The 13235-nt window shown below is 45.7% G+C and overlaps 1 protein-coding gene across 1 annotated transcript; it reads right to left on the reverse strand.

Annotated features, from left to right (window-relative positions):
* Positions 1-1387: 1387 nt before the first annotated feature.
* On the reverse strand, positions 1388-11733 carry LOC146195213 (receptor expression-enhancing protein 5-like). Its single transcript, XM_084596755.1, has 4 exons — positions 11619-11733; positions 6609-6702; positions 5817-5955; positions 1388-1678 (listed from the first exon to the last, which is right to left on the reverse strand). Exons 1-4 carry the CDS (start codon positions 11731-11733, stop codon positions 1388-1390), a joined length of 639 nt encoding a protein of 212 aa, XP_084452881.1.
* Between the last annotated feature and the right edge of the window lie 1502 nt (positions 11734-13235).

Consider the following 13235-nt stretch of genomic DNA (forward strand, 5'->3'; position numbering starts at 1 on the left):
AAAGCAATTGCGCTTTTTAAACGGGGTTATTGTGGGACTAGTCTTTCTAGCTAGCTCCTTTATAAGCCGCATTAAAAAGTTGAGATGCGAAGCGATACTTTTACGTCGCCTTTTCTTTTCTACAAGTTCAAGTTCAATTCACGTACAGAAACACCAGAGACAAAAAAAAAAAAAAGAACTACCTTTAATAATTCAAATTGCACGCTGCTAAAAGGGTGACAAAGGTGACTGAGTGAAGTCCACTATATTTAGTGATACAGTACTTCTGAACGTATAATAAATTTTTTCCTGCTGTTATTTTCCGGACGCTTCCTCCCCGGAGCTGCGATTGCTCACCATGCTGTGGGAGCTGACTTCCTCCGATCTTTATTTGCTGCAACAAATGAGAAGCAGTGGCGTATATTGCACACATGCTGGGCTAGGACACTAAACAATTCACGACGCTGAAAGTGCGCATACACAACGTCACTAAGCATGACAAATGGCACCCTACACTCAACCAATAATTGCGCGTTATGATTTGAAACTGTGCCGTGGGATGGCTTCGCTCTTAGATCACTATGTGGGGCAGACGGAAAATATCGATCTGTGATTTCTACCACCTGCCAAGGCTGGCCGATATTTACCTTGCTTACGGCAGCAATTACATCTTCTGTCTCGTGGAACGTTGAATTGCTGTATAGTGAAGCCGAATGAGCTTTTTTCTTTCTCACTTCTTTCATTGTCTTCAAAGGACAAAACGTTATGCGCTCTAATATGCAAACTCCGCTATGCGACAGTGTTTGTTAGTAAACGATATCCTGAATCACTTAGATCCGTTTTTACTTCCTGCTTACGTGGAAGTCAGCTTCAAAGCAAACATCGGCAAATACGTGTACCATGCTTAGCACGGCCTTGCAATAAGGAAGCAGAGCTCAAGTTTGCTGGCAGGCCAGAAGCATTGCCTCACTTACCCTGGTGGCATGAAGCGTTTTGAAACGTTCTGAAACATTTAACCGCGGATTTCGTTTCATGCAGTCGCTTGGCGGCTTGCCGCTCTGCTGTCGGCGAAGTGATATATCTCGTGTGCATAGCGCGCTTGCATCGGGCTTATTTTCGATGACATATGCTCTGTCACGCGCTTAATTAGAAATTATATAAAATTTATGACTAAGTTGTCCGCGACTAAAACTATACTTATTAACGGAAACCCAGAAAATAAAATAAAAAGAAAGCAAAGTGTTGCAGAAAGTTTAGTTCGTCTTCAAGTACGCGGAATTCGCGTGCGGAGACATCGCATCTGTGTCTTTTGCATTAGGCATAAGTAATTGTATACTGGGCATAGCGATATGCCCGATCATGTACTAGCTCTTGTTGTTTCAGTGACGTGATTGCATTACGACAGCGCTTAGCGAGACACACGAACTGACCCCTTTCTCGCGGCAGCAGGGGCCTTCTTGTGCGGGGCTTGTGGCGATTCTTTGTGGGCCGGTGGCTTCCTCCCGGGGGGAGTCTCCACGCCACCATCGGTCGCCTTGGACACGGCAGATGTTACTTGATCCATGGCAGTGGAGGCCATCGCCGAGATGCTCGAGACACCTCCGGTCTCGTACCACACGCGGTGGCGCAGGTACCGGGCGTAGACCAGCCGTGCGGGGCACTGTGGGTGCGGCAGGGCACACACCACCAGCACCAGCAGCTGCGCCATGGCCGCAGGACTTGTATAGGTGGAATCCATTAGCTCTTTCTCTCTATGAGAGATAAGCATTACAGTTCACTTTATAAGCACAGGTTAAACGGCCAGCTGACGTTTCTATTCGCCGCTAATTAAACTGCTGACACCCTTCCAACACAAAAGATAATCTTATCGCTGCCGAGCGTCTCCTCATCTCAGTGTTCAAATTGCGTTCAACTGAAAGGTTCACTGAGGCGCTGCCAAATCGTTCCTGTTGCGCGAGTTTCACTTTCAGACATTTAGGCAATGCAGCCGGATGGTATGGACCTGCACTTAGTGTAAAGAAACATTTAGTCAGCAGGTAATAAGCAGTCTCGCACTACAGTACAACTCATTAAACGGTATGCAAAAATTAGCGAACAATTTGCGCAACTGTTGTAGTGTCACCTGGAGGATGCAATGTTATACGTGCGCTGCGCCTTTCAGTTTTCTACAAGCTCGTCCAGGCGGCTCTCAGGCGCCATTTTTGCTGTTTCGATGGCGGTTGTGTGGTCCATTTACTTATGTTTATAACTCTACCTTTAGATTTTAGCGACAAGGGCCAGTTCCAGGGGCTTCTCTGGAAGGATCGCGCGGGTCTTCCTTCGGCGCGCCGTGATAACAATATCAAACTTAACAAGAGCGCGACCAAGTAATTTGAAATCTGCTATGACTGAAAAAGTATTACCATTGTTTCTTTTTCAAAGGCGTTCGTGCTATCTGCGGGTAGTTTAAGGGGGGGGGGGGGGGAGATGCCGGCAAATAGTGAGTTTGGTGTGCGATCGTTCAAGAAAGAATGCAACACGCGCGATTGATGTAGTTGTTTTTCGTCGCAAGCCCACCTATTCTGCGGAAAAAGAAAGGGCGCAGTCGGGAAGGCATTGTATAGAGGCAATGAAAGGGCACCGTGAGACGCGCGCTAAGAAAAAAATTGCGTATCTCAACCAAGGTGTTTATAGAACCTGAACTGTATAGGCACCGTGAGACGCGCGCTAAGAAAAAAATTGCGTATCTCAACCAAGGTGTTTATAGAACCTGAACTGTATAGTCACTCTCTTAACCAAAGAGAACTGAAAAGCTGAAAAGGTAATGCACACACGCACGATGTCGTATAACTATTTTCTTTACTGGGAAGGCAGTAAATACAACGCACCGGTGAAAATAAAAATGCTTGTAAACATTTCCTATAAAAAAAAAAAAAAAACGTGTCATAAGTGAGAAAAAAAAAGCTTGAAGGCGACACATGATCTTAAGGTATGTAAATTTAGAACCGCTGTAACGAGATACCCAAGCTTTCCTTTAGTGGAAGATCTAGAGGGGTCTCTTACTAAGCTACGACCACAATTGGATACGGTTAACTTGCCTAGTGCTTAGTCGCATTCTTACGAAGTACAGCCGCATAGCAGGCATATTGTTTTTGCGGCAATTACTATGATAGTGAGGCTAACCGCTTCCGAATTTCGGTTATATGAGCATAAATACTCTTCTTCGTTGACTCTGGTACTTCGTTTATGCAATCGCTATGACAAATGGAAGTATATTGCACCCTTCAACTAAAGTACGCTGAATGTTGTAAGAGGCGCGGCGAGCGCCCGCACAAAGTTATGAAATGTTTCTTTATAGCCGACCGCAGTGATAGCTGCGTATTACCTTAGTGTTTCGATTACAGAGAAAAAGTAAAGCTCAAGTTTCCTTGAACAAGTGATCATATAATTAAGAGGCTTTGTTCATAGAGATCAGTAAATGATTGGCTTTGTTGTCCAACAAATGTTTCTCCGAAATAAATGTAGTTGCGTGTATTTGGTTCGGTTTAGTTTAGGAGGTTTAACGTCCCAAAGCGACTGAGGCTATAAGAGACGCCGTAGTGGAATGCTCCATAAATATGGTACACTTAGGGTTCTTTGCGTGCACTAACAATGCACAGCATATATATACGGGTGCATTGCTTTTCGCCTCTATAGAAAAACGGCCGCCGCGACCGGGATTCCATTTCGCTCCTTGAGCACACAACTGTTCGCTTGAAACACTGCTCCACGGGGGACGGAGCGTAGCGCATGTATGGAGCACCATGTTTAAGGCTGACAAGTTTATTGTGTTAGGTATGTATTTAGGTATGTTTATGTATTATTATGTATTTGTGTTATGTATGTTATGTATGTATTTATGTGTTAGGTATGTTTATGTATTTAGGCGGGCCAGGAAATGGGCGCTGCTGAGAAAATACGTAAACCCAATGCGAATGCGAAAAACAAACAAAATAAAAAAGATTGCTTCACGGCCTTCGAAATTACAAAAAAAAAAAGGCTACGTTTATGCTCGTTTCCACAAATTAAATTGTATTTTTTTCTTGTTAGACTTTTATATGAAGCCGATAGCAGATATTATGACCATGCGGTATTGATTGAGCTGTGAAATGAGTGATTTTATTAGGCGAAATGGACATGCCACAAACAAATGCTAACAAATTCTAAGAGTATCAACGCAGAGCTCTCAGCACATTTTCATTGGTTGATGAACGAAGAGAGGAAAAAGGACAAGATCATGGTAACAGGAATTGTTCATGTCTCCTATCTGCTCTTTCTGTTAACAGAAAAAAGTAAGTTATCTATGACTATGTCAGCGAAAGTAGCTTCTCAAACATTGTCTCTGCCCATCACTGAAGATCGTAACGGAGCCCGAACGACGATGGTGGCTGCCTTTTTCTTTTCCGTGCTGGTGTTTTCTTCTACAAAGGCGGGGAAATACTAGCGTTGTAACTTACACTGTTTTGTTCCTTCGATTTCCAATTGTCAATAAAGTGACTACAGATGCAGGAGTGCGGCTTCGGCTCCGAGAATCTCGTGCCGTCACTCCTGGAGAACAGAAGGCACAAAGTATCCGGTTGCAACCGGAATTTAAAAAATTCGGCGCTTTCCACGACCACACAGTAACCAAATACGTAGATTCGTGCCTCTGCCTTTCAAAGAACTATGCTTAGGTCACCCGCCACTCATGCTTGTGTGGAAACCCGTAGAAATGAATCGACTTGAAAACGTCCGACGAGTTTGCGTAGCTGCCAGTGCAGCCAACAACGCACCATGTTTCGCCAGCCTTGTTTGGCCAGACTTCGTTTCACTGGACATATTCACACAACTAGCCCAACTTTCTGCTCTCTTGAGGATACATTCACGCACAACATCATCTAACCTTAGGATTTCCGATTTCCACACAAACCAACGACAAACAGCACGCTCCAATGCGCTGGCCATGTACCGGCTGGGGCCGGCGCATGCCAGCGATTGAGCGATGCACCGAGAGGCGGCGCCACCCGTTCAGCTGTCCAGTCCCTATAGGTTGGAATAAACGTTTTTCTGCCGCAAGGTAATACGTTTGTGTCGGCTGTAGTTCCGCCTATGGCACGTATGCTATATGCATTTGGCTTCGTGCGTAGAGCGAGCCCGCATGCGATACTGGTTTTTATTTTCTACGTCTTCCTCAAAAAAATTACAGGATTATAACTAGCTTCGTTTAAGAGGTTAATGGCGAAAGCCTTTCCTCTTTCTCTTGCTTTTCTGTCTATCTTCTCTTCCTCTATCTTGTGTGTTTGTGTAGTCGTTTTAATTTCATTGCTTTCTTTTCTTTCGCTTCGTCTTCAGATCCCATTATGACGTCCTTACCTAGGAAATTATGTTGACGTCAGAACCTATTGCGACTTCTTGCTGACACATCTCGCAGACGCGAGATATTTACCATGAGCGCAGGAAGGTTTCCGTCCTAATAAATCAGTTGAGTGCAAAATCGTTCATTCTGTTTGTATGTATGTGTCGATTATTTTTTATCTGGCGTTGTGTCCCAAGTAAAACCAAATTTGGCCAAAATTTTATTTTCTTCAATTAACAAACTATATAGTTTTCAGGCATTTTATTTCGCAAATTGGCAAGAACGCAGGGTATACATTGCCAAGCCGTTCTTCAGAATAATCGAGATGAAAGTAAGCGCCCGCGCTGATTGTTGCGTCGCCAACCGTTACCAGGGGGATGGTAATAACCTGAGAGCAGGCTTTACTGAAGTTAAGTGCCTGGGTAGCATTGCAGAACATTTTTAGCGATAACTTGTGCATTGCTGCAATAAGCGTTCGCCTCACCTTCAAAATGTATATTCGCTTTATCTTCCTCTGAAGCCTCACGAACAGCCACTCGAAGCTGTTGACGACGGCGTACAGTATCCAGTACCCGAGCCATTTCTCCTGCAGGTCGGCCGACTGCCTGTCCATGGCTCGGAGGCTGCCAAGCGAGCAAATAGAATGCGAGAATATCAACGTATATATATATAGTAGATTAATACGATACCGTTCTTTTGTTTGTGAAACCTACAAACTGGCACGCATGCCTGCTAGTAGGGATATTTTTTTTGAACGCGCAGATCTTCGCCTGGCTTCGCATTGGTTTAGCTCACGCATCATCGTTAAATTAGCTGCATGCTAAATACACCTCTAGTTCTAATAAACTGCCGTCCATGCCGCGGACCTGCCGATGCCCAAATAACATTTTTCGGTGTTCGGGCACATTGCTACATCTGGAACAAACTTTTAACGTCAGTACATCAGGCACGGCTTCGTTAAAGTTGGTTTGCTCATGTCTGCAAACAAATTGGTGCGGGAGGAATATGTGCATTAGCCAAATGAGAGCTGGGAGATTTTGATTTTTCTATTTTCCTGCCAGGCTATAGATATGCACTCTAAGAACGTCCTTAAACTGCCACCTAATTGCGCGGAGAATTCTGCCTTAAAAGGAACGCACAATTTTGAAATCGAAGAGCCAATTGTTTAAGCGACACGTGAAATCAATTACGTGGGCGTCCTTTCAGCAGGACTGGGGCCCGACCTGTGGTCTAGTGGCGCTGCGCTTCTCATTGATGGTCGCCTTGTTCCACTCACCTGCCCAGCACGGGCCACACGGTGGTGATGAGGTGCGTCATAGTCGGCCCGGCCAGATTCAGAAGGAAGAGGATGAACACCAGGGCTGCTAACACTGCGAACCGTCGCCGCGCACGTCCGTACACAATTATTCTGGCTCACTGTATCATTAAAATGCTGCCTACAAAGACTGGTATGGCGGACAAGCGCACCAATTCCATACAAACACCCAACAGAGGCACAGGACACGCCACACGGGGCTAGGCGAATTTTTTATATGGCTCCTGAGATGAACCCTTGTCCTCTGAACTTGTCGCGGAATTTAGCCGCCTGAAGGTATACCAGAAGTTATGCGATGCCAATGTAACGTCAGTGGCTTTAGAGAGGTGGCAGAGGGGTTGAGACTCAAAGTATTATCAAGGGGTTCAATCCTAAATTAGTCTGGGGACTGAACCCTTTGTAACATCTAAGGCTGGAGTCTCAAGGAAGATCTGTGTTCAAGTCCTAAAGAAGATATGTTCGAGTCCTTAAGTAGGTCATGGGTTCGCGTTCTGGAAAAGTGCTTTAGAGTAACACAGTAAAGACTTCCAGTGCAATACAGCGCGAGTAAAGAGCTTTTGCACAGTTACCAGATCGCCCGATCGAACTTAGGGGAGCGGCGAAATGTGCTGCCCCACCTGTTGGTGAAAGGCGGAGCTTCGCCAAAATGAATAGGAATTACGTTTGCTTTTATTATACGTTTATTTACTATTGTTTATATTATTCATTATAATAAGGAGGTCTACACGACCTCTGTAGTGCGAAACGTGCATGCGCCCTCGGCCCACCGTGGGGTTAACGTTCGGGAGAGCACGATCACCCACTTCAGTTCGCCTCCGAACCGCCTTGTTAAGCCCACTTCCCGCACAAGGCAGAAACCTCGCGTGTTAAAGCGTTTTTCCTGGATTACACGCCTGCTGGCATGCTTTCGCCGCGTCTGTGCGTGATTTAGGGGACGCACCAACATTCGCTTTGGAGGCCGCAGTGTGAGCCTCTGACGAAGCTTGCCCAGCGGGCAGGCGTCGTGAGAGACCAGACCTTGTCGAGCCATTGAAGCGGTATAACAGAATGCCACAAAAAGTACCTCTGTATTAAGGCTTTTCCAGCCCTATTGTCCCTGCCGCACAATTTGCTCGTAAGGCATCGTTAACGGGTATCAAAATTGTGACGGAACCGTTCTTTTATTAAATTTTTGGTGGTGGCCTACCGTTTTGCTGCCTGATTGAAATACATCTGCTAGTCTAGTTAAGCGATAGAGATTCGAATCGAATCATATCCCTCAAACCGTATGTCCGAACTATCTCACTACACCATGAGACTTAGCATAACATCTTTCTTCGAATTGGGCTTCGCTGCGCGCGCGAGCTTTCGGCTCCATACACGTGGGCCACCTCGAAATTTTTCGTAGATGGTCCAAGCTCCATATACGTGGGTGGTCCTAAGTGACTCGAAATGTTTAACATCTAGTACGTATGCAGTATTGCAAGGAAGTGGCTGGCCCAAGATCTGGACAAACAAAATTAGTTAACGTTTCAAACGCTGTCGACATCGCCATTTGAACAACTAAAGGGTCCTTTGCCCGGAAAATGAATCCCTCAAGGAGGCGGTCAACACAGTGCCTAAGCTTGATAGCGCAAACAGACCCGAATGCTCCCCGGGGGAGTCGGCGGCTATACAAATAAAGAGCAAAATACATTCGACAGAGTACTGAAGGCAAATGAAATCTGAGTTCTGGGAATTTGTAAGCAGTTAAAGAATCTTGCGAATAATGCCATGCGAACAAAACGAACTGCCGTTCATAATCTCCAGGATGATAGTCAGGGTAACACAGCACAAGACGGGCATGAGACAGGAACACACTGTTCTCTTAGTGAATACACAAGTAATGAGTCACTTCACCTACCGCCTACCACCATACAACCACCTCGACCTAAATGCTATAGACACCATCCGCAGGGGCGCCATCAAACCAGCTCTCAGCTTCCCAAGTCAGACGTCCAAAATTTTTCTAAGCGTAGAAGCCCATAAAAAATTTCACGACCTCAGGGAAGCCCTCTTCACAAGCCAGAAACAGCGGCTCCTTGCGACAGCTGCAGGTATCAGTTTCCTCTCCAAGATTGGTAAGCAGCAAGACTTCTAAGTCATGCAAGGCCAAGAGGATGCCTACACTTGCACGTCTACGACAGCCTATCAGTAACACAGCACATATGTTTCACGCCAAACATGAATGCAGAATGCAAGCAAGAGTATAAGCTTCTAGAAGAAGCTGGACCTTGACTCACACGTCCTATACTTGGTAATAAGGGCCTGCTTCAAGCTAACAAGGCTTCCAGTGTTAGTTGCGAACTCCCCTCAAACCGATCATACAGGACTGCATTTGTGCTAATCACCCAGAGCCGGACAGCTGTCAGATACAGCTAGAAGGGAGAGATCTCACCCATCATAGACTCCCAGGGAGCTTGTCTATATCTCACACAAGGTCGAGTGGCGGCGAATGTATCGGCCCTTCTTAACTCCGTCGAAAAAAAAAACAAGGTTATCGTATCATAGGGATCCCTGGACATGAACGAGATGTCACATGACGTAGCCTGAGAATTAGACGAGTGGACCATTCCTCTTCCCAGCGTATATGCGGATTGTCGGAAATGTGCGAAACTGGAAGGGCGTAAATTTATTCCGCCACACAAGAAGATGGCAATAGCTGCGACCATTAACACCTGATCGAAACTGGCACACATTGACATGTGTGTGTAACGAGTAGAAGCTTCTGCGTCCTGTAATTTTGTGTAACAACTGTTACAAAAATTACGAGACCACCGCAGAACCTGCATGGCAGAAATGCGAAAGCCTGATCCTCATGGACGAAGGAAACAACTTAGGGAAGGCCCTTGCCATTCCCAATGCATTGGAGAAAGTGTGGTGGAAGTGACGTCAAAATTTAGGGTTAGCCAAGTCGGACCATTAGCAACGGCGACGCTGTTGCTATGAAAACTCGGGTCATTACCAACAGCGTTGCTAAGGGTCCTAGGTACGTGAGCGTCGCGGAAAAAGGAAATGCGGAGGGTAAAGGAGGAGGAGAGACGTTGCAGCGTCCGGTCGCGGCGCGGCCGCGCCGGCCAGCGCCGGCTTCAAAAAAAAAAAAAAAAAAAAAAAAAACAGGACGTCAGGGACTCTCCTAAGTTTTTTCCTTCTTCCATGCTGATCCCCGCTCAGCGCCATTATGTGGGCGCTATATATGGGGAGGAGGGGGAGTCTTGCTTCGCAGTTTGCCAAATGATGACGCTATAAATGAACGCAAACCACAGATGCAATTCACAGGAAGCGTATGCTTCTCACTTAATCTATGCGGCTGCAATTTATTGGTCCTTAATTACTTATGTACTTCAGTATAGATCCCGAAGATGAAATGAATCCACATGTTTCTGTGCATTCACTAGACACGCCTTTAATCATATTCAAACGCCGAGTCGTCGTTGTGCAGTTGAAGCGTCCCCGTTTCGGACACTGGAGTCCCGGCTTCAATTGCCACTCTAGACTCAACTTTTGTTTAATTCATTGACAGATGGAGCGGATACTTTCTGTGTACAGTTGCTGCGCACTGCTTCTTTGGACGCCATTCATGAGCTGTTTAATGTTAACATCTCAGGAGTAAGATATACCCCACCATATACAGCTCTATTAAGGTGGCAGTTTGGGCTTGTTGGTAACACATGTCAACAACAGCTCTATTTGCCACTGGTGTGGCTTTTGCCTCTCTTCCATATATCCTTGGGGTGTACCGCAAATTCATCCAATTGGCCTCATGCAGGCATACCGGCGGTGGGAGGCGGTTATGGCCTTTGGCGGCCAGCTAAGGATCGCCCACCTGGTGGATGAAACAGCAGAAGCCAGCGAAATTCTGGACTATACAGTAGTCGCTTCTTCATCTCCCATCCCGTTCTTCTTCATAACATTTACCTCACTTTACCTCATTTTATACACTATTACCAGAAGGTTAGAGAAAAAAATTGGGTGCGAGCATTTCGGACAGCTTCTGTTCTTAAAACAGGCAAACATACGTAATGCATTTTGCCAGAGACACACACTTGGCATACTCTGTAGCCACTGCGCCCCAATCTAATGTATACAATGTGCATCCAGTGCGGAGGTATGCATGTCGTATATACACATGTGATAAAGCAGAGCACATGCGCAAGGTCACGTACCAACGCAGGTAAGAAGATAAAATCCCTCAAAAGCATGCGTGTATACATGCTGAACCGCTATCCACAGTGTTGCATGTTCATTCACGAGGTGATAACAAGAGTTTCACGCACCAAATACTCTCACTGATAATATAAAAGAGCTTCAGCTACTGCCCTGCTCTGCCGGTCAGAGTGAACAAACAAGACTTCGGGTGTCATCTAAAAATGGAGTGCATTCGCAACTGGACCAATGCTTTGCTAAGTAAGTGTTGTTTTTCATATAATTAGCCTCCTTCATGGCCCTCACGTTAGTGACGGTGGCCTGTCTGGCCTGTGTATGTGAGACCGCAGGACACTTGTATTTGTTAGACGATGCTGATCTTACGAGGAAGATATCTATTTTAATGATTTATGTAGCACATGCTTCTCCGCCCCTCGAGTCATTGAACCGCCGTCCCCACTTTCCCTATTTTATTTGGAGCAAAGAAGGGGAATTTTACTCCATACTTAGTCCTCCCTCTCTTAATCCGGTGCGAAAACATCTTATCCTTCTTTGTCGTCGCCTGTTAATGCTGTGTATACAAAGCTACAAAAGCCTTGTCAAAATAAGGAAGCTCAAAGCTTTATATCCTGTGAGTCTGGGGCTTCAAACAGTACATTAAGGTTGAGACAATTCGCTCAGCTATGACCGAAAGACAGGGAGGATGCATAAAACAGCTAAAGAACACCATCCAGGTCGCGATGGGTGGTTGATTCGCTCGTCTGAGGGCTCGTAGTGGCGGGCAAGCTCTGGCTGTGATGGACTCACAGTAGACGAGCAGCTCCCTCTTGATCTTGGCGGCGACCTCTGCCTTGTCCAGGAAGCCCGAGAACACGCTTCTCTCGCGGAGCACCGAGGACAGTTCCTTGTTCACCTCAGCCATTTTAAGCAACGCTCTTCTTCGTCTTCCTTGCACGGGCGTTTCTGTTCTGCCTCAGCCCTTTTCGACTCGCTTGGTAAAAACCGAAAACCTACTCTAGTTCGCATCCAATTTTCGACGAGTGTGCATCGTGAGTTACCAGAGAAGTCTGCTGATTAATGTAGATTTGATATATATATATATATATATATATATATATATATATATATATATATATATATATATATACCAAAATGAAATCTTGGCCACGGTCAATAGTAGTGAAAAAATGAAGACTAACGTGTGAAACAATTTATTGACGTTTCGGCTGTGGAACAGCTTCGTCAGAATGTGACATTCTGACGAAGGCTGTTCCACAGCCGAAACGTCAATAAAAAGCAAAAGCAAAACATTGTTATTAGGTACAGATAGGCAACGAGATGGCTGCAGATGTCAAGTAAAATAGATTTTTATCGCTTACGGTGGTTACAAGACGCACACGAGGATATGTGTTTTGCAAGGCTGGTAGAAACCCTGGTCCAGACGTAGCGACTTTAATAACATCTAAAGATTTGCGGTGGCCCAAATATCTGGCAAGGGCATCGTCATAGTAAGCCTTAATCAAAAATTCGATGATGAAGGGAGCGAGGCACGATGATATCGCACGGGTGACTACTAGGATCGTAAGTGAAGTGGTACAGCGTTCCATGCTGAAATCGGAAGATGCAGAGCTGACGCCAAAAGCGAGTGTTGGCTGCAACGAATTGAGTTCGGAGACGAGTGATACATGAGTGGCAGAAAAGATCATTACTTTAAAATAGCGCTAGAACACGGATAGGTAGAAAGAGATGGTCAGAAAGGATCAGCAACCAACCACACCGACGATCAGCATGCTGCAAGAACGGGGAATCGGTGCCAACGTGCAATATAGCCACATGGACAGGCTAGAACCTTAAAAACCTCAAATAAAAGCTGACATGAAGAGCGGAGTCTAGAGGATGCCGCATTGGTAGTCGTGTAAGTAGAAGGCAACAGGGAGCGAGAGAAGGCATCAGCGGTGTGTTGTCCGCCAGATTTGTAGGTGTGGCGAACGTGTACTCCTGAAAATGCAGAATCCAGCGGAGCATGTGACATGAATTCTTTCACGAGGATAGCTGAAACTCTCCTGAAGATCTGTGATAGATCATGAAGTGGCCTTTACACCTAAGCGTCAAAAGTTTAGATAGACGAAATAATGGCAAGGCACTCCTGCTCCTTAACGTAGTATTTACGTGCAGCTGCAATGAGAGAACGGCTAACGCATGCCACAAACTTCTCTTTAGACGCAGAATCGCGTTGCCAAACAAATCCCTCAATGCCTTGTCGACTGGCGGCAGTCTGAAAAATATTGAATGCTGTCTCATCGAAATGGCGAAGCACAGGAGTTCAAGTGAGTGCTTGCTTGATGGTTCGGAAGACCAATTCACACTCGGAGGCCCACTGGAAAGACACATGTAAGAATTATGCTGCCACTCGAATATTTCACA

The sequence above is a fragment of the Amblyomma maculatum genome, chromosome 3, assembly GCF_055883805.1.
Source record: "Amblyomma maculatum isolate TAMU_Amacu chromosome 3, ASM5588380v1, whole genome shotgun sequence".
Classification (NCBI taxonomy): Eukaryota; Metazoa; Arthropoda; class Arachnida; order Ixodida; family Ixodidae; genus Amblyomma; species Amblyomma maculatum.

What these genes read in the sequence shown, in the direction of transcription:
- LOC146195213 (XM_084596755.1), bottom strand. Translation starts at nt 11,733, where the DNA reads ATGGCTGAGGTGAACAAGGAACTGTCCTCGGTGCTCCGCGAGAGAAGC. An exon ending in GAGGGAGCTGCTCGTCTACT is followed by an intron (nt 6,703 to 11,618) that starts GTGAGTCCATCA and finishes GACGGTTCGCAG; the next exon opens with TGTTAGCAGCCCTGGTGTTC. An exon ending in GTGTGGCCCGTGCTGGGCAG is followed by an intron (nt 5,956 to 6,608) that starts GTGAGTGGAACA and finishes CTCGCTTGGCAG; the next exon opens with CCTCCGAGCCATGGACAGGC.